General features: G+C 40.6%; 1 protein-coding gene across 1 annotated transcript in view; it reads right to left on the bottom strand.

The window, feature by feature from the left end:
- Positions 1-15110: 15110 nt before the first annotated feature.
- The window catches only part of CPO (carboxypeptidase O), a 101674-nt gene continuing 94822 nt past the window's right edge, over positions 15111-21962 (bottom strand). The window contains exons 10-11 of the mRNA XM_055121264.1: positions 16384-16468; positions 15111-15367 (exon numbers count right to left, since the gene is read on the bottom strand). Of these exons, the coding sequence (XP_054977239.1) occupies positions 15111-15367; positions 16384-16468 (342 nt within the window). The remainder of the gene's footprint in view (positions 15368-16383; positions 16469-21962) is intronic.

The following is a 21962-nucleotide window of genomic DNA, read 5'->3' as shown; positions in this document are numbered from 1 at the left end:
CCCTTGTCATTCTGTCGCCAGTACCACTGTGTGGGCTAGAAGCAGCTGGATTTCTACTATCTAGGATAGGACAAGGGTTTTAGAAAGAAGTTAACTGTTTGGATGGAGTGTTAAAGAAGAGGCATCCCTGAATTTTTCTTCAGCCACTTGCTCCCGGCAGTTGTTTATTGAGATTCTACCTCCTAAGTATGTTGGGATAAGTAATGAGATGTATTCAGAACGCATAAACATACAGTTTGAAGGGTTTCTATTGAAACTCAGGGCCTGTGGAAACCAGTTTGCGTGACCGTGGCTTGAAGCAGGGTGGATTTTGTAAGGCGCAAGTTTGCTGATTAAAGCTGATTCATTGTCTGGTTTTGGTCAGAAGAACAAAATGTGTTTAGGAAAGTATCAGCCTCATTTTCATAAATAAGAGTGGGAAAATGGATTTCTCTGTCAATACCTTTCCTAGTTTTCCTTTGAAATAACAAATACTTATCTGTATAAGGAGAAGAAAATATTCTCATTAGTGGAATTAACTGATTTTGGTTAATTAACCAAACTGCTTAAAGTCAACTGTTGTCCTTTTCAATTAGTAGTTCTTATTATTTGGAAGACCCTTTGAAAAATTGGAAAATTTACAAAACCTTTTCCTAGAAAACAGAACACCTATGCATTTTGCCTCATTATTAAAGCCCAAAGAACCACATCATTACCATTGCTGAAACAAAGTAATCTTAACAACACACTAAAAATGCCTTTTCTAGTTAGGCTAGTTTACATGCTTTTTTTACTTTTTGCTTTTAGGTGGGAAGAAATGGGGCCGCAGGAATGTTTGCCCTCCTTCCCTCCCAAGTTAAAAAACAACTAGCCTAGGGGTTGGCCCTTCTAAGGAATGAGCAGAGGTATTTCTCCTTTTCTGGCTTCATATTAGAAGTAGTTTTATTTAGACATAAGTTCATCTTACAAACTCTGGTCTTGCAAAGGCATACATCTGAAACACCTTGTTTGAGCCTGGCTCCAGGAAAGAAGCTGAGTAAAGGTTTCTGCCAAATGATGGCTGGAGGAACCAGTTGGGATGGGAGATGCATGCTGAAAGTAGATAATGGACCAAACATGATGATCTCTCAGTGTTACTGTATTGCAAGTGATAATGCCCAAAAGTAGAGAGAGAGTATGGGGAATATTGTCTGTCATAGAGGCAGGGGGAGGGTGGGAAAGGGGGGGTATACCCGGGATATTGGTGGTGGGGAATGTGCACTGGTAGAGGGATGGGTGTTTGATCATTGTGAGATTGTAACCCAAACATGAAAGCGAGTAACTATCTCACGGTGATTCAATAAAATTAAAAAAACAAAAAAGGATTCTGCCATGTTCCCTTTTAGACATGTCCTTCCCACCAAAATCTGTCTTTTTTTAGCTTTTGGAACACACCTACTGATACTAAGGGGTTCTTCCAGCTCTTCGTACTGAGGAATCGTTTCTGGCAGTGCTCCGGGGACCAGGCAGTATACAAAGAGTTCAGGAAATTAAATTTGGGCCTCTGGCACACAAAATATGTGATCAGCCCATCTCTGGTCCTGAAACCCAAAATTGTAACTTTTATGCTACAAAGAAGCAAGTAGGGTCATCTTTATAAACTCAATTTTCTTCCTCCCTTCACCATGGATGATGGATTAATACAAAGAAACCGTCTAAATATTGTTCAAAAGAAAAACATGATGGAAGAATAAGAGATGGGACAGAAAGGGAGTTGGCAATGTACATCACAACTCATCAAGGTTTAGTGTTTGCAGAATAGAAACCATATCACCAATTTAAAGCAAAGGAACACATCAAGCTATTTTCACTTGGGGCACCCCAGAGTGGGGGGGGGTGAGAGCCCTCACTGCCCCAGAGGGACCCAGCCCTGGCAGCCGACCTCCACAATCCAACAGCCACAACATTCCAGGCTGTTTTCCACACGCTCGGTCTGAGCCACATGCATGAGTCAAGTCCCACGGAACCCAGGTAATGTGGAACTTTGTGACTTTGGACTCTGTGTTCAATGTAACCTGGGAGTCAAGATCCTCTGTCCGTTTCCCCCAGTCTCCAGTGACCCAGGGGTCACTCATAAGCCACCTCCTGCTGACGACAGATAATCTTCTCATCCATCACCCTCCAGAACTCACGGCTGCTTCTCCCGGAAGGGAGCATAAAATGACCCCCCATAACCTTGTCAGTGGACTCTGCGATAGGCTGTTTTCACTTAGGGCACCCCAGAGGAAAGCAGGTGAGAGCCCTCCCTGTCCCAAGGGACCCAGTCCTGGCAGCCCACTTCCACAATCCAACCACCACCGGTTTCCACACACTTGGGCCACTTTCCACACACTTGGGCCAATTTTCACATATGAGCAAACATATTCCTGGACTGTGCGACACATCATAAGACACCCATTTTCCATAATTACCACACCATATTTGATCGGTTTCAGACAGTAGGCAACAAATCATAGAGGGAAATATATGTATGTACATATATATGCATATGTACATATTTTCAGACATATATACCAAAGCTCACATCACCCAAACTTTAACATGTTAGTGATATCCTATAGAATGTCTTAGTGACTCCTGCAAAATAGAATAATCTTCACACTTTTTTTCTATATGAACACTTTTTTGTAAGCATGTTCATCAGTTCTTCCTAACAGACAATACAAAATTTTAAAAAATAAAGCAAAGGAGGGGCTGGAGTAATAGCACAGCTGGTAAGGCATTTGCCTTGCACGCGGCTGACCCAGGTTCGATTCCCAGCATCCCATATGGTCCTCTGAGCACTGCCAGGGGTAATTCCTGAGTGCAGAGCCAGGAGTGACCCCTGTGCATCTCTGGTGTGACCCAAAAAGCAATAAATAAATAAATAAATAAAGCAAAGGAACAGTGCTCCATTTTGTCTTCTGAGTGTTTACATTGGTGAGTTGCAATTTTTTGACAATCATCATAATAGAGGGCCTTACTATAGATCGTTCAGGGATATTGTATCTCTTGTAAATGGTAGAGAGGTCAGAAAAATTGGCATCTGATATCTTCAGGAGCAGCAAGTATGCAAAGTCATGTGCTGGGACCTGAAGAATACCATAGAAGAGATTGGGACAATATTTAAAAATCTTTGAGTACTAATGGGAATGAAATAATTTAAAAACTAAGGAATAAAACAAAGAACAAATGATTGAATAAAAATTAATCCTTGCCTATCAGAGAGTAAGATGATCTTTTTTCTTCTAACTTTGGAAATCAACTTGGAGCTTGCGTTCTGATATAATGACTTTTCAATTGCCTCCTAGGATAACAGCCCTTGTTAAGACTAATCCTTCAGATATTTCTCTCCAATGAGTAGTTAGGGAAGACTGGAGCAGAGGTCATTGCATGGATCCCACTCTCCCTTCCCCCCACAGCTGGTACCTTCCCACTGTGTCTATGACATTTTCCACCAAGTATGTGACATTTGCCCTTTCTTCTCTTTTTCTTCAGAAGCCATCATTTTGGACAACTGTGAATAGGATCCAACTCTCTTTGTCCATAGTCTCCTAAGCTGAAATAATATTTCAGAAACTTTTGGCAGTTTGCTCTTAGCTCCTCAGTGGGCATGTGCTTGCCTTACTGCTGTGCCCTAGAAACCTGCCTTATGGAAAAAGGAAGTGAAGGAGAACTCAAGAAGCCCATGGATTATCAGGAGTGATTCCAGGTGCATCATACACCAAAAAAGGCAGCAATAAGGAAAAGAGACAGCAGAAGATTCTTACAGTAGATAAGTGTCCTGATTACTGATGACATCAGTTAGGTTTGGGTCTCAGAGTGAGTGTGGAGACTCAGAAGATTGCACAAAGGGAGGGTTCCTGTGCTACATTTTGGAAAGAGTCATTCCCTGGATTCTGCATCCTCCGAGGAAACCTGAACCTTCCATGCCAGGAAGGAGTCTTAGCGAAAGGGCAGCAAATGCCTCTTCAGTGACAGTACGCTAAGGAATCTTACTAATTCTTCAATGGCATAATACCTAGAGAGAATAAAAGAAAGAATACTGGGATTTTTGTTGTTGTAGTTGCTGTTGGCCACATCCAGTGATTCTCAGGAGCTACTCCTGGTTCAGTGCTTGGTGGTTGCTGCTGGTGGTACTCAGGGGAACGTGAATTGGGAGGTCAAGCCTAGGCCACCTGCGTGCAAAGCATGTGATCCAACGTGTTGAACAATCTCCTTTGTCCAAAAGGAATATTTGATCATTGACAATCAAATCAGGGGGGAAGATTTGCTTTAGTTGTTACAGTTACTGTATGGTAAGAGTTCTTTTCCTCTATTTCAGAATTCCCTGTGCTATGGGGATAAGAAGAACGTTCATCGTCATGCCTAACACTTATTTAGCTCTTACTCAGTGGCTTGGGGAAGTGATCTGTAGCACTGTAGCACTGTCATCCCGTTGTTCATCGATTTGCTCGAGCAGGCACCAGTAACGTCTCTACTGTGAGACTTACTGCTACTGTTTTTCCTGAAAAATCAACATCATCCACTGCAATTTAACAAGATAAATTTATCCACACTGCCTAACCACGGTGCAAGGCAGACCTACTTATTATTCCCATTTTATCAATGATGCAGCTGAAACATATACTGGTGCAGTAACTTGTCCCAGAAGATGATGGAGTTGTGCTTTGAATCCAGGCAGGAAGGCATCAAGTCTCTCTGGGCTCTCACATACATGAAGGCAGGAAGGCATCAAGTCTCCCTGGGCTCTCACATACATGAAGCTGGGGTATGGTTTGTGCAGAGGGAAACCTGAAAAAAATCATTTGTGCACGAGCATGTGGAGCATGTGCAGGTGCTATTGCTAGAGTTAATTAGACAACTGTCAGAAGAACCGATGTTGGCTTTGCTTGTGATGTCTGTTCAAGCATGGAGGGGTCTGATTTGCTTGCAGAGAATAGGATACTCCACATCTGCTGGGATAAGTGCTGAGATGTGATGAATCAGACCCCAAACACCTCCCACTCACACTTTTTTCCAGTCAAGTGGCCTGGTTTTATTTCTGCTTTCAATGTAGGGGCTTTGGGACAACAGGTTTAAAAGTGAGAGTGGGGTCTAGACCTGGACATTAGCAGATTTCAACTTCTCCATGAAAGGAAGGCCTTCGGTCCCTATTTGTGTGATTTTATTAGAATTAAGGAAAAAGAGAAGCATTTTTCCCTTTGGGGTTGCAGGGAGGATAGGACCCAGACTTCTGGGGGTGGGCTGTGCCATTTTGAGACTATATCTGGCCAAACCAACAGGGGAAAAAGCTGATGAAAAATTAAAGTATGGAAAATCACCAAACCTGGAAACTTCTTTAGAATTTCTTCTATTTCTGAACTCCCCTTACATATTTACTCTGTAGATACCAATAAATTCCTACTTTTAAAATGTAAAGCCAGATTGGTTGGGACTCCAGTCCTTTGTATCTACCCAAATCTGCCTATTAGACCTGTAAATCCTTGGGGAAAAAAAGAGCACTGTAAAGTCCTAGAGTCTCTTAATCCCCTTCCTCCACAGGTAGGGCCTTATGGATTCTCTCGTGTTCATACAGTGGCAGGCATTGGATGCTTGACTTTCCAAGAGGTAAAATTCCAGAGACAACCAGGTGTTTGCTGACTGGACTTCATCTGAGCTTTTTCCTTGCTGGAGAGAAGGTTTGCTCTGGCATAGCTTCTCCTCCTCTGCACATCTTTTGATTCCTCCATCCCACTCCCTTCAATTTTATGTAAGACATTGAAGTGATTTTCAGGTACAGAGACATCATTGAGGACTGGAGAGATAATACAGAGGGCTGAGCTCTAGCTGACTCTGATTTTAATTCCTGATTCTTCCCAATTCCCAGTGCTACATTTGGTTCCCCCAAGCCCCACCAGAAGTGATCCCAAAGCACCAAACTAGTAGTTAGCCCTGAGCAGTTCTGGGCATGGTCCAAAAACCAGACATGAACAAAATAACCAAAACCATCACTTAAAATTGAAAACAACTTTAGGCTATTGTCAGAAACTCATATTAAAGAAAGTGTTTTGCATAGATCACAGATTTTTTTTTTCCCAGCAATCAGTAATCAGTTTTTCAAGTTCTCCCTAAGCTTTCTAGTGCAACCTTCTATTCCCTTCCCATCCCTCCACTGGGGCTGGCCTTTTCTTAGCCAGCTCCTTGCTTGCATCCTTATTTCAGAACTCATGCCGAGGTGAGTGTTGACTTTCCCGGATTTTGAACTCAACTTTTAGCTCCTGGAGAAAGAAGACATTTGTCATGTTACAAAACAAAAATGGTATCCCCTGCTTACCTAGTTGCAGCTCTTTTTAAATATGACCCAATCACTAGTGTAGAGTTTCTCAAAGTGTGGTCCCTAGAGCACTATCTTCAGGGAGCCTCTTCAAAATACAAATTCTTGCATCCTACTGACGGAATCAGAAACTGAGCCCGGGCACAGCAATTCATATTGTAACAAGCGCTCCAGATGGTTCTGATGCAGATGCATGTTGGAGAATGCTGTTCTTGCTACTCAATGTGAGAATATCTAGCATAAGCCTCATCTGGGAGCTTGTTAAACTGGCAGACTTCTAAGATCCATTGATATGGCCCTAGAATCTGCATTTTAACACATTCTGGCCTTATTAGGTGCTTTGTATATGCAAAAGCAGTGCTTTCTAAGTTTCCAAGAGTATCCAATTACCTAGGAATTTACTGACCCCAATATCTGATGGCCAAGAATTTGAATTTTTAACAATATAATCAAATGAGACTAACCTACATGTCCCTAAACCCAGTTTTCGTTGTCAGTGCCTAGGTTCAAAATGAAGAAAGAGAAAAATTAAGGGTGGAGTCTTTTTAGTTTTAAAGGCTGAAGACAGACAGCTTTTAAAGTAGTAAATTTGCAAACCTAATTATATGGTAAATATTAAAAATGTGGATTAACAAGTGTATGGGAAGTTGGTGGATAGTATGTTTTTTAACTTTTTAGAAATAGCTTTCACCAAGCTTTTGCATTCAATAAAATTTTGAAATCTAAGATTGAAATGAAGGTGTCTTGAGACCAGAAACTTCTGTTAAGTCAGAAAACAATGGGTAAGTTTCAGCTGACAGATCAAGCCATCATTCTGTCTTTCCCAATTTCTGCATCTTAGTGTCTCTTCATGATCCCTTTTACTCCATTTCTGACTCTGTGGATCTGTAAAGGTGCTTCCAGCATGGGTCTATCAAACTTGTCAAGGCTGGGTGAGACTTGGACAAATACTCAGGATCTTAGAATGTTTCAGTTTTCTGATCAGCCAATCACTATAATTTTCCCATTCTTTTTGCACATTTCCCCAGAGATCGTGCACAGACCCATTGTAATCTCTCTCTCTCAGGTTTATCCCTTTGTTTTGATTTTAATAACATGAACACAAGTCTTTTTCAAGTGGGTACTGTGTAATATTTTCTGAAGAGCTGGTCATGGACTTCTCTGCTCTATTCTATCCTTCGGGATTTATCTTCCAGATTCATTTTTCCCCACGTGTATGTAATATTTACCCTCCCTAGGTAAAAGCATGGGTACTCTGCACAACCTACAAGGTTAGTGTAAAGGACATACTGACTTTCTGGACCAACCTGATCAGTTTGGCCTCTCCATCTCCCCATTTAAGGCTCCTCCACATAGCCAACTGGGTTTGTGCACTGGGGGAAAAAAGGTGAGGATAGGGTGGGGGTGGGGCTCAAACTCATATACGCTTATCACTTTCTATTTCTTCTGGTTTGGATGGTATTTTTTGTACTATCACTGAAAAGGAAAAAGGCTCTTCACCTCTGATTTGTACCTTTAGTATGAAGCTGACTTGCACAAATACATTTTTAAAACAGAACACATTCTCAGGAAGAACATAAGAGCTCCACAGGAAAGGAATACGCAGGTAGGAAGGTAGTTGATACACAGACCATTTAAGCTCTTTGGAGCTTTATATTTGTTATTATTTTTTTTAAATGAATGACTCCTTAGAAAGAAATAAAATTCCTTTTTCAGAGTAGCTAAGAAAAAAAGCTATGCTGTCTTGATTATAGCCGAGTGGGAAACTGTTATAAGTGGCTATTATTTTCTCGTAAAGTCTTATCGTAAAACCAAATCCTTCAAAGTTTATAAGTCCATAAAGGCTGATTTTTCTTCACAGTGTCTCCATTAGAGACCAATCTGAAAATGCTTATGTTTTCCTGAAGTAAAAGTCTTACCCAGAACAAGATTCCTCCTGTTCTTGAATAACAGCATTTTCAAAATAAAAATTTTTTTTTCTGTCCATATGGCACTTAAAACCCCAAGGCATATTTAGAATGTTAAGTAACACTTATACTTTTTAAAATCAATGGTCATCTTTGAAAATTTTGGTCATCATAGGGAATTAAGATTGTACTATATGCTGCTAAAATTCCCAAGGGATTTGTCTTAAATCAGATTCCTTCAAGGTAGACCCAGATGTGAGAATGTAATGCTTTATTTGAGAGAAATATCTAAGGAGAGTGGGGACATGAGCACAAAGAAGGGGAGGGCATCAAACATAGGAGTAACTTCAGAAAAAGTGCTTTGGAAGATCACTTCAACTTTACTCCACAGGCTTTGTGAAGCATTAACTACACTTTGGAGCACTTCCCAATTCACTGGGGAGAGAAGGAACTCTGGTACTACCGGTCTCATTTATTACCATCTAGGCAGATGCTTGGGGAGGTTTGGTGGTGGGAATGATTCTTCTACACTTCTACCACTTGATTGCCTCATGTAACACATATGCGGTAGCCTCGAGGCAGTGGATGGAAAGAGTCTTGTGTGAATTGTTGAAAGCAAAATACTTTTAGGACAGATACGGAAGAAGGCAAAGAGGCCTGGAGGGAATAGTGTATTTCTCACCTTCCAAAATGTACTTCTGACCTTCCAAAAAATTTCTATCCTAATAAAAAAATGTGTAAAATCAACCATTATCTGGCAGTTGGGGTTTTGAACCACACCCAGCTGTGCACAAGACTTACTGCTGTTTCTATGCTCAAGAATCATTTCTGGCAGTGCTCAGAGGACCCTATGTAGTGCTGTGAATTAAATCAGTCTTATCTGTATTATAAGGCAAGCACTTTACTGTCTGTACTATCTCTGACCTGAAATCAATAATCATTAAGAACAATGTGACCGTGGTCATGCTGTTTACCTTCTCTTCGTCTCAGCTACACCAAATGAATAAAAGTACCAACTTGAAATTCTTATGAATAACAATTCTTATTATACAGCATAAGAGATAAGGAATCTGGAGTTCCGACCTCCATCTCAATGATTGAGAATCAGCAGTGCTGTCTTGTTTGCCAAGTCGTAAAAAATCAGATGGGACGGACACGTAATGCAATTTAGAGACAACCGCTGGACGAGAGCTGTTACCGACTGGATTCCACAGGACGTCAAAATGTGACGTGGTCGCCCACCTACAAGATGGTCAGACTTCTTCATCAAGAACTTGAACGAACGGTTTGAGGCTCTTCATATTCCTGGAGCAAGCAGATACTATTGGACTACACTAACACGTGACAGGGACGAATGGAGACGTTACTGGCACCTGCTCAAGCAAATCAAAAATCAACAGGATGACAAGTGATACATGACAAGTGATTATACAGTATTAGACAGAAAAGTATTTCAGTCATTTCTGATAGTTGATGTAGGTAGGTAGACAGGGAAATACCCTCATGGCAACGGAATTCCTAGGAAGTCATAAAACCAATAGTGCCAAGGCTACAAAAAACTCACCTTGTGAGCTCAGGAATTAAGACTTCATCTGGCGCCAGAGACCCAGAGAAGGCTGGGCCCCCTCAGAAAAAAACTCCAGCCAGAGCAAAGGCAAAAGTAAGGAATGTCAAAGAAGACCTTTGACCACTCCCAACTCTAGCCCCTTGGCAACCACCCTAGCAACAGACTCTTACCTAGCTAGAAGACCCACATCAAATGCTTGGGGATAAAAACCTATAAAAGCCAACTTGAACAAAGGAAGCACACGCATATGCTGCCAGAGCCCATGTGCTTCTTGTGTCCATGTGGCCAAGCACATGTGGTGCCTGAGCACATGTGTTACCTGCATCTCCCCTTGAGATGTGTGCTGGGGCTCTGTCTTTGGAGAAGCCCATGTTTTCTCTTGAGTGCATTCCTCTCTTTGTCACCCTTTCTCTTCTTCCTCAAAACCTCCAGATAAAATCTATTTTCACTTTACTGTTCATCTACTCCAGAAATTCTCTTCTGTGAGAAAGACAAAGACCCAGATGGCTTGGATAAGACCTACGACTGCCTTTCTTTTCCTGCAAAGAGCAATTCCTTGCTCCAGCCTGTGTCCACAGTTCCCTGAGAAATTGGGTGGTGGGATTAATTCCCATGCTGAGTAGACCGAGTGGATGTCAGGTGGGGCTTGATGGCTACCTAGTGGGGCTGGTGCCATGCAGGGGATCATCACAGACTTTTTCAATTCTAGCCTTCCCAACCTGTTCCAGAGTGACAAAGGTGATGTTGGTGAGTCCCACGGGTGACTTATGTGAAGCTCAGAGGAGAAAGATGGTCACTTTCTCCCCATCCGGCTCTGCCACCCAGGATCCAGGGTTAATGGGTTCTTATCTAACCTCTCAGAAAGGAATTTCAGGAGCAGAAAAGCAGTGAAATAAGTAGATTTTATTTGGAGCGTTTTTAAGGTACGGAGGGAGAGAAAGAGAGAGAGAGAGTAATGCATTCAAGAGAGAACATGGGTTTCTCCAAGGGTGGAGAGAGCCCCTAGATAAATTGCAGTATTAGACACGAAAACATGAGAGTACTCATCTCAAGAGAGGAGATGCGGGCAACACATGTGCTTGGGCACCACATGTGCTTGGCCACGTGGGCACAGCAGCACATGGGCTTGGGTAACATATGTGTGCCCTTTCTTTGTTCAAGATGACTTTTATAGGGTTTCTCCAACTTGCCCCTATGTGGGGCTTCTTCCTAGGTAAAAGGCTTTTGCTAACCAGGGAGGTTGGGAGTGGTGATGGTCTTCTTTGGGCTGAATCACTAAAGTTAGGGCATTCGAGGAATTTTTCGTCATGGGGAGGGGTCTAATCTCCTCAGAGTCCATTGCTGCTCAAGGTCTTATCAGGCCTTAGTTTCTGTTTTTCCTGTGTTCTGCAAGGGTGGCTTTTGCCATTGCCTTAGGAGGGGGCCTTCCCTATCCTGCCTAAAATCAAAGGTGGATTGGAAAAATATGAGCATCTCTCTCCTCTCTGTCTCACATAAGTCACGAGTAGGGGCCCACCAACTTCATTGTGACAAAAGGTAAGGGTTATTTCTTTCTGTTTTAATTTTAAAGCTCTTTTGTATTTCTTACTACAATTTTATATACTTGGGCAGTAGATTTCTTTTGGCATAATAATCAATTTTTGCCTGTTCCACATTGTATACATAAGCTAAGAATAACACTGGGGTAATAAGAAGACTATATTTACAATAGCACATTGTGTTAAAAAAAAAGAAGAATAAGAACTTGATCAGACAGAAGAAACAAAAGTATAATTCATTTTCACTGCAATAAAAAAAGGTTAGGAGCTAGAAGTTTGAATGTCATCTGAATATATTGTTCTGCATCATTTTAAAAATTGAAACTCACATATAAGTCAAGAAGAGCTAGATCTTTTGTAGGAATAGTTATGAATAAAACACTAATAGAGTTTGGTGGAAATAAAGAAATAACAGGAAATAGCAGTCCATTCGAAGTACTTAAACAAACTCAAGAAAAAAAGCATTGAGACTACATATGGTCTAACTATATACAGCCAACAATACTTGGACATTTTTAAGCACACAAAACATGAATATCATATAATCTAGTCTAATACATCAAATTTGGGGGGAGATTCTTTTTTATAGGACTCTCTTTAATGGGGCTATCTTCAGTTCAACACATTTGGCTGCTACACCGAGGAGGCAAGACTCTGACCTCTCTTTCCCTGGGCATGTGCTTACCCCAGGCAACCTTGGCGAGGGAGAAAATGTCTCCTTCCAGGCAGCAGATCAGGTTTGCCTGCAACTTGCTTAGAGAAGCTTAAAGTCTTCAAGCACAGAGTTTCATGCACACTATTTAATCAATCTGCAAGTGTCACTCCCTTGAAACTTGAGGAAAAGGAGGCCTAATGTTCTGCTATTTATTGTGCTCATACTGTTCACGGTGCTGTAAGAAATAATTCCTCTCTGGCCCAGGAGCATGTCTTCTACTGCTTTCCATGAAACTGGAACCTGCTGACAACTTAGCTCTAATCTAAGGTAAGATCATATCCCAAACCCAACAAATCTGTACCACAGACTACCCTCAGGATTGCATTCGTGTTATCAATTGAGAAGTTTTCCTAAGTTATTGTCCTTTAATACCAGGAAGCCAAAAACCTTCTTATTAAAGATCAGGGTGGTCATTTGTGGTCTCGCTATTTTTTTTAAAGTATATATAACAAGTTTATTGTGAAATAAGAGGAGAGAAGGGGACAGGTAAAGTTAAGATATGTGCTCAAAAGAGAATAGGGGCTTCTCCAGAGTGGAGTGAAGCCAAATTTCAAGAGAGAAGATGCTGGTGGCATGCATTCGGGCAATATGTGCATGGGCAACATGTGCCTGGCAGCATGGGAGCGGGCAGCATGGGCACTGACAATACATGCCTATCCTTCCTCCTCTGCCAAGTTAGTTTATGTACTTTTATCTCAAACTGCACCCCACCCCTTCTCCACCACCAGTCAATTGCTATGGTGGTTACCAAAGGGGAGTTAGGAGCAGTTGATGGTCTTCTTTTGATATTCATGCATGTCCTTTGTTCCAGGGTTGGAGCCTCTCCTCCAAGGAGATTCAGCTACTTCTCTTGTCTGGAGGACTCCCACATTTAGCCTGGAATACTGCAGCTCAATGGTTTTTCTGGGCTCCCCAAATGTGTCCTTCGGGTCAAAAGTATCCATGCCTTCAGCCTCAGTCAGGTTTCAGACACGTTTCTTTTTTCCAAAAGACTTTATCAGAACCCCCCCTGTGCCCACTCCCATCTTGTCTACAACAAACATCTTCCCTTATAAATTTCAGCCCCTTAAATCTTTTAATTTTGTTTGTTTTATATTTTCTCCTGTTTACAACCATGGGTTATTCTTGGCTCTGCACTCAGGAATCACTCCTGGTGTGCTCAGGGGACTCTATGGGATAACAGGGATCAAACCTGGGTTGGCCACATGCAAGGCAAGAGACACCCATCTGCTGTACTATCTCTCTGGTCCCTTCCCCTTGTACATCTGTAAGGGATTGAACTTTCTGTTTTGCTCTTAAGATCCTTTAATAACAAGAAAAATCTCTCATAAGAAGATAAAATAATGTCCTGGGCCACAGATCTTCATATTGTCAAAGACACTTGAAGCCCTCCAGGAAAGCTATGATGTATACCATATTCCTGACAGAGGTTGCAACATGCTAGTAACTTATATTTCCATCTGCACCCTTCCAACTTATTTTGACGTTGGGCTGAATCTTTAGACATGAATTAAACTTTGTAGACCTGAGCTCCTACTGCATACAGAGGTTCAAGTATTTAGAAGACTGCCCCAGGAGCTAAAACATAGGCTGAATAAAAGCTGTTAACTGCCTCAAGACATAGCTCCCCTATTTTCTTCTTGCATAAATGTCATTGGTGGTCACACAAGCTTGCTCCCCTCTGAAGCTGACCATTGATGGAACCCAAATATTTTTTTTTCTTAACATGCCAAATGGACTTAGCATTTTTATGTAAATAGCTATTCTCTGATTCATTAAGCCCCATTGGCCCTGACATTTTCTTTTCTGACCCCATCAGCCGTACACTTGTGAGACATGAGGAAATAAGGAGATCAAAGAAAGGCAATAAAAGGGTTACGATCAAGAAGTGTACTGTGACTGTGATAAACAAGAAAATTTGGAAATGGTGACTGAACACCCAAGGATGTCCTGTCAACCGTCACAGCTACAACATTAGTTCAAAGCCTGACAAGAGCTTAGCACCATTTCAAGGTGTCACATGGAGATACACAGGAAGTGACAATCATAACCACTACCTGAGGAACACTAAAAGTTTTATAGATGGTACAGCACAATTAAACACATGCCTTCCTATAAAACTGTCCCTTCCTTTCCTCTCTGCTTATTCATTTTTTCTCTTGTAGTACCTGTGACAAATAACAATATTTTAGTATGTTTATTTGTATTCTTATTGATTATGGATCCTTAGAGATGAGATTCGTTTAGTAAGCAATAGTAGGTCTCCTCCAATGATTTATGGCTTCCAACTCCAATTTCACCCACTAGAAATTCCACCATGTGAGGAATCATGCATATCTTATTCACCATCATTTCCACGGACTAGAAACATGTAACTAGTAGACACTCAAAACATCTGTGCATAACTAAACAAGATTAAAATAAATAAACCATTAAAAGGAATATAGATTAGTAACTTTGTCTTTTGAATGCCACTTATTAGCTCAACAGCACAAAATTAAGTGTAGACCTGGAGCAAAGGCCCAAGCAAAATTTTCAGAGACTTAAGGGGAGAAAAATCTCTGACCCCTGGGAATCTTCCTGGAAAGTGACCACAGATGCATTAATCCTCACAACAGATCAGAAGAACTTATTAATTACCAATAGATTTGCGAGTGCCTTGGTTTGCAGCAGAATCGTGGATGAGGAATTGATATTAGATTGTTGAAGGAACTAAAAGTGAGTGACCAGCAAAACAAACATGAAAACTCAAACATGATTCATATTTATTAAGATGAAAATCTTTGGGGTCAGAGAGATAGTAGAGTGGGTAAGGCACTAGCCTCGAATGCAGCTGACCCCGGTTTGATCCCCAGCACCACAAAGAATGCCCCATCCTCATCAGGAGTGTTCTCTGAGCACAGAGAACGGAAGCATTGAACACAGTTCATTATGGCACCCTCTGCCCTAATTAAAATAAAATATAAATTTTGTTTATTACATTTTTTTGTTTTTTCTGTAATCACAAACAAGCACCTTCTCTGCAGCTACATCCGTGACTTGGGGCCCGATCAAGCCAGGGGAGTAGCACTTAGAGGGAATAAACAAAGAACATGAGCAGGCTTAGTACCACGGTGGTGGATGTCACCTTCCCAGCACTGTTTGAATATTTTTTGTCTATATCCTCCAGGATCGAGAGCACAGCCTCCATGGTCTCTTCACAGGTGGCTTCGATCTGCTCTTGTGGCAAGACAAAGCCATGTGTTCCATTATCCCTGAGCTCAAAAGTATATGAGAAAGGGATCCCAATGTCCAGAGCCCAGTCTCTTGAAGATCCAGATGTGGCATCTACAAATGGAAATGAAGGTAGAATTTGAAATTGGATTGTGACAGGATAGACCATGAAATCCATTTTCAGGGATAAATGCTCAATCCAGCAAAGTAAATAAAGTCACATTAGGGTCTCAGGGATAGCTATTTCCTCTATTCTTGAGACTGAGCCCCTGTGGGGCAGATCACATCCCTTTCACAGCTTCTCTGTCTCTCCTGACCTCCCACCCTTCACAGCTCCTGGCACCTAGCAGAGGCTGGGATAGTACTGGGTGCTGATTTACATGTGACCTACTTAGGTTTGATCCCTGGTATCCCATTTGGTCCCCAAAGCCCACCAGCAGTAATTCCTGAGTGCAGAACCAGGAATAAGTCCGGGGCACTGCCAGGTGTGATTCCAAAACAAACAAACAAACAAACAAACAAACAAACAAAGATTTCTTAGCTAAGTAAAATACTAGGCAAACTAATATTGCAAAATGGATAAACCAACATGTCAAGAAACAGAAATAACTTATGAGTAAGAAGAGGAAATACTACACCAATGAAATCCAGGTAGTTCTCTTGTGGATGGAAGGAGGAAATGGTCATCGAGGATGGGGAAAGCAATACACTCTCAACTAAATTCTTCTTCTTTTTCTTAATATTATTCAGATTCTTTTATAGATTTTACCTACTCGACTTTTTAGCATGATGGACCCTCCCTGGGATGAATCCACTGGCTAACACTCACTAGAAAGTTTCTTCCTGTGCACTCTCATGCCCTCTCACTTGCCAGCTCTTTATAACTAAAACCAGAAGAAATTCTGGTCTGACTGGTGTGTTAATCTTACTCTTACTGCTCATACCTTATCCCTAGAGAGCATAATTCTGGATTTGTACAGGCCCCCTTTTAATATTTATCATTTTGATTTGCACAACTTCCTGTTGATCCCAAGAATTTCTCTCCCTCTCCTGTTCACCCCCTCAACACAAAGTCTACTGACTCCTTTCGTGCTTCAGATACTATTGAAGAGGGGAAAAAAGGCACTTACATAAAATATCTGCACTTGATCCAACTTTATAATTGGTTCCATGCTTTGCTTTCAATGCATTTGCTGCCTTCTGTCCAACTTGGAACTGTAGGTGGGAAATGCAAAGACAGATATCTGGTGTTAAAAATAAATGGAAAAGGGGGACAGAGAGACAGTATAGCCGATAAAGTACTTTCCTGGCTCATGGTCAATCCACATTCAATCTCTGGCACCCCATGATAACCTGAGCACAGATCCACAGAGCTAGGAGTAAGCCCTGAGCAAACCTGGGCATGACCCTCAAAACAGTGAATAAATAAATACAAAATAAATTAATTAAGCAATCAAAAGAGTTTGACATTTTGACCAAATTCATCTCCAAAGTTACAGACTTTCTAAGTTCTAACTGGACATCTGTACCTAGGTAAACTGCTGGCACTTCACAGTCAACATGCTCAAACTCAGAAAGGTTTCTGTGATTTCCCTGCCTCATCATGCTCCCCCAAGCATCCATAGACTCCTGCAGTGTTCTCTAACACTTTTTCTCTTAAATAGTTGCCAACTTGCATTTCCAGTGCCATCATCTCATTACCTCTGAAACAGATAATCCTTGTTTCAGTGAATCCATCTGGTTTCCAGGTGACCTCTTACAGAGAATAGCTCTGAGTTTGATTGTGCTGAAAAGCCTTTAATAATTTTGTTACCCAGTGAATTAAGTACAAACCTCTCAGTTGAGTGTTGGAGATTATCTGTGATATGCCCTAACTTACTGTGATATGCCCTAACTTACCCTTCTAACACCCAGCTCTCTACATCTCATTTTAGGTTATAGTGGAACTAAAGAATCTTTTCTGCTCTACAAATACACCAGATGCTTTAGTCTCTGGCTTTTCCCAGGTCATTCCCTCACTCGATGCCATCCCCCTATTTGTGCTGGTGATATTCTTAGCCTGAAAGAACTCTCATAGTTGTTAGCCTCTCCATAAATTTTTTCCTGTTCACCCCAACCGAATTCTCTCTCTTCCCCATTTTGAATCTCCCATAGCCCTTTGTTTATAGTCCTTTCATTACTCCCCTCTTATTTTTCTGTATTTGATACTTTTTGTCTATATTGTCTAAGACCAGAAGCTGCACCTTTCTCCTTTCAAGTGCCTCACTACATTGGAAACCCCTCAGAATTTGATAGATTTAAAAGTGTGAGCCTTACTCTCTGCAGAAACTTTCCTGAGAGAAGGGTCACTAAAGTCAAAGTGAATTGACTGTTTTTATTGACTTTATGGTAAATCTCCTTGCATAGCCCCTTCACGTTCATGTCCGTCTCCTTTGCATATCCCCTTCTTAAGTAGAGTCTTCTATTTTCCACTCTGACCCCTTAATGTTATTTCCTACCATATGATGATATATCCCACTGCTTTAGATTCTACACAGACACTGCAAAAGTCTTCTTGGTCACTCCCCCTTGCCTGGACCATGTCCATGATTGCTTTACCCCAAGGGCAGTCTGACTGCATTTGTATATACATCAGCTTCACTGACTTCTGAATAGTGACAGGTCTAGTAGTAGATCACGTGTTCTTTTTTTAATCTTGCTGCACTGTCCATAAGAAACCAAAGCTATCAAGGAGAAGTGCTTCATGGAGTGCAGAGAGGCACAATGAAATTCAAAAGGTAGAGTAAGGGAGACAATAGAGACAATAGGTATTGTGTCTGGGGCGGTCTTATGCAACAGTTGTGAGCATCATCTCTAGAGTGTTGTGACTTTAAGGCAGAACACTACAGTGAATATATTTGCAAGCTTTTAGTCTCTTCACTGACTGCTGAGATTTCTATCTTTGACCATTCATCTTCTCTCACTCATCTTGGAATGAGATCTTCAGTCTGTTTTCCTTCCTGGGCTTGTGTTATCCAAATTTAGGTTAGTGAGTAGGAAAGGCTAAAGAATTACAAAGGGTAAAGCTGATTTAATCCTGTATACCAGCAAGAAGACATTTCTGGAGAAAGAATTTCTGATAAAGAAATTAGAATGGAAGGTGGAAATAAATAGTTTAAGGTAGTGCCACGAATGTGTGTGAAATGAAGAGCTCCAACTACACACTTTTTTAAAGACACTGGTAAAGATGAGAATTGCTTTCCTTTTCAATTCCCATGAGTCTCTGTGTATCTTTGAATGAAACTCCGTGCTAATTGTCCATCTGGGGCGATGTGGGTCTACTTCGATGATATAGATCAGTTTGAGGCTACATTTTCAATCCTAATAAAAATTTCTTCCATTTTCTCTTTCCCATATGATCTCAGACAATAATTCCTGTTTCCAATTACTAGCTTATGATACTTCTATTCTATAAAGTTCTCTCCCTTCAAATCCTGATTATGAAACAGACAGCTATCTTCCCAGATGATCTGCTTTATTGACAAATAACTTTTATTTCTTAAATAATTCCACTAGCAATTACTATGGGGATGCAGCTAAGATAAAGTGATACATATGAGATGCATACAGTTGTGAGTCTTTCTGAGATAAATGGAACTCCAAAGACTGCTCTGACTTCTCTCTTTAGGGACAGAACTCTTGATTATACTTCTCCTTCTGACACTATACAGGAAAAGCATAGAGAGCCAATGCCTTGGCTTCCCTTCTTAGCCTGAGGAAGTTTCTAGTCAAAATGATTAAAAAAAAATCCCTTTGCTAGAAGAACAAAATTTCCACTGCTGACCTGAGGGCTGCTCTGACCATTTCTTCCTGGAACACAAAGAATTTCCCATAGATGTGGGAAGGCACCCAAAGAGTTTCATTAAGACCCTGGCATGTGTGTTCAAGGGTAGAGCTTGGGGTGAAATAGAGGAGTTGATATGGAGAGAATTTTAAAAAAGCAAAGGACGCATCTTAAAAATTAAAATTTTTCACAACTTTTCTAATTCTCAAAGAGTTTAGAATGAGGTTATGTATGGTTATGTTTCCTCTTTATATAGAGATTACCCAGTTGTCTACCATGTGGGATAACATTTATCAAGGTTTCTATCAGACTCAGTTCGGTAAAGATATTGAGATTAATTACTAGTGTCTGTTTGTTGTAATAGTACCAGAAACAGAAATCTCACTGAACCGTTGTCTTGGTTTCGTGTCTTTGTACACTATGCTAAAGGCAAGAAACTAATGCCACTTTAACTTAGTTACATTTAAGTTTGACACAAGTGATAAAGTTCTCTGTCTTTATTATAGAAGAGTCTTAGAGTAGGATGCTTATACTAATTCTTCAGTAATTCCAGTGCCAGTGATTCCCATCTTAGCACTTCCTTCTAGCAGTGCTAATGCCAGTGCCTATGTCTCTCCTGCTTCCTAGCTTATGATCACAAGGCTCTAACATGTAGTCCACCTGCAATACAAACCGTCTATCTTTTGCATACATGCCATGCAAAAATGGATTTGATGGAGTTCCGTATACATTTTCCTGGACCACAAAAAGAAATGAAGTTTTCTAGAAAAGATATAGAAAAGTAGGAAACTCTTTTTTTTTGTCCTTGCAGGTGGAACACTGGTTTTACCAGATATCTAAAAGGCCTATCTTCAGTGGTTTGTCTGTGTTTGTCTCTAATTTCCTCTAAGCAGAAATGAGACATCTATGACAACTGTTAGAGAAACAAGGAAATGAGGAGGGTCCTGGGCTTCTCAACTGAAATCTCTGTTTCTGCAGACTTCTTTATCAAATAAGTGGAACTTTAAGGATTCAGAAATGAGGACATAGGATATAGTGGACTGGGTATTTAAACTGGTAAGAGCTCCTGGGGCTGGAGTGATAGTAAGATGAGTAGGGTACTTACCTTGTACACAGGGACTTGGGGTCCAATCTCTAGCACTCCTTATGGTACCTCAGCTCCTCTAGGAGTGATCCCTGGGCACAAAGTCTGGAGTAAACCCTGAACACCACTGGCTGTGGCCTAAATCCACTCCCTCCAACCCCAAAATTGGTAACAGCAGTTACTAATTTTGCGACCTCCTAGAAGTTGCAAAAATTTCTCTGAGCCAAGAAAGGAAGTTATAAAGTTGTAGTCAGACCGTGACCTTTAGAGACTGGTAATGAGCCTTTCAACCAGGCACTACCTGGGCACTACCACCATTCACTACCTGTTGAGGCTCTGGAATGAAAGCAAGGGCTCAATTTTCATGTCTCTAAACTGAGTTTATTTATTATAGAGTGGTGAGAATCAAATGAAATAATTGCTGTAAAATCTCTTTGCAAATTATAACATTCTAGGCAAATTCCACATTTCACAAAATAGCATTTAACATAGCTCAAATGACCAAAGACAATGGCAAGAAAGAACTGGGTGTGGCTAACTATTTCCTATGATGCAGGAAGGGCTCCCTTTAGTAGAGCTCTGTAGCAGTTTTTTTTTTTTAATTCATTTAGTGTGAAGACTTATGTTCTTTGAGTGATAAGTAGGAGTAGGAAGTAAAGTAGGAAGTAAAAGGATCATTGGATTCTATAACCTAAAATTAGAAGGAACTTAGTCCCCACTTATCTTAGCATTTTCTGATCATTATAAGCTGGCTTTAGACAAACAAACAAACAAACAAACAAACAAACAAACAAAGATAAACTAGAAATCTATAAGTGTTGGTGAGAATGTAGAGAAATTTAAACCCTTGAACACAGTTGGAAGGAATAAAAAGTGATGTACCTGCTATAGAAAAATAGTATGATGGTTCTTCAAAAGTTTAAACTAGAAACCTCATGTCCTAGAAATTTTATTTCTTGATATATACCTCCTCAGATTGAAACAAAGAAATGTCTGTTTGTTATCACAATTATCACAGATAATCACAAAAAATGCCTGTATTCTATGTTCAAAGAAGAATTATTCACAGCAAACAGAAATTGAAACAACTCAATGCCAATGATAGATTTCCTAGTTTAAAAAGTGATATTAGAATATTGCACCATTTTTTGCCTTTTGGAGGAAGGAACAGACCTTGAGACCACTATGCTTAGGGAAGTAAGCAATCACATAAAAACAGATGTGTATGAATCTACTAATAAAAGGTACCAAAGTCGAAGGGGAAAAAAATCAGAATCATGGTTGCTGGGGTAAGGGACAGTGAGGGATTTTTATGGGCATTGTATTTCCATCCTGCAAAATGAAAAGGTTTTGGAGATTGTTTGACCAATAATGTGTGAATGCACTTAACATTACTACACTTTCCCCTCGAAATGGCTAAGAGGATAAATTTTTATGCTCTGTATATTTTGTCATAATTAAGAACCAAACAAGTAACAAACATAATTATGTGGTTGTTGTCTTCAGGTTTGCAACTGTACTTTTCAACAACTCTAAAACCCATAGTGCCAGGGCTAATAGTTTCGGAGACAGTTCTGAAATAAAGCACATAACTTTCCTGAGCCAGGCTTGCATTTGATGGGCTCATCCCCTTACAATTTTTCTAGACAAATACTAGAAACAGGGTTAAAAAGAAAATAAAGCATTGTGTTTAGCAGAAAAGAGAGCAGATATTATTTAGCTGTGTTATTTTAGATATGCCATATTCCATGAACAGCTGGCAAGTTCTTTAAAGCCTGGTTCAAAAGCTATAATTGCTGAAT

The sequence above is a fragment of the Sorex araneus genome, chromosome X (assembly GCF_027595985.1).
Source record: "Sorex araneus isolate mSorAra2 chromosome X, mSorAra2.pri, whole genome shotgun sequence".
Taxonomy (NCBI): Eukaryota; Metazoa; Chordata; class Mammalia; order Eulipotyphla; family Soricidae; genus Sorex; species Sorex araneus.
This window is presented reverse-complemented; position numbering and strand designations above follow the sequence as displayed.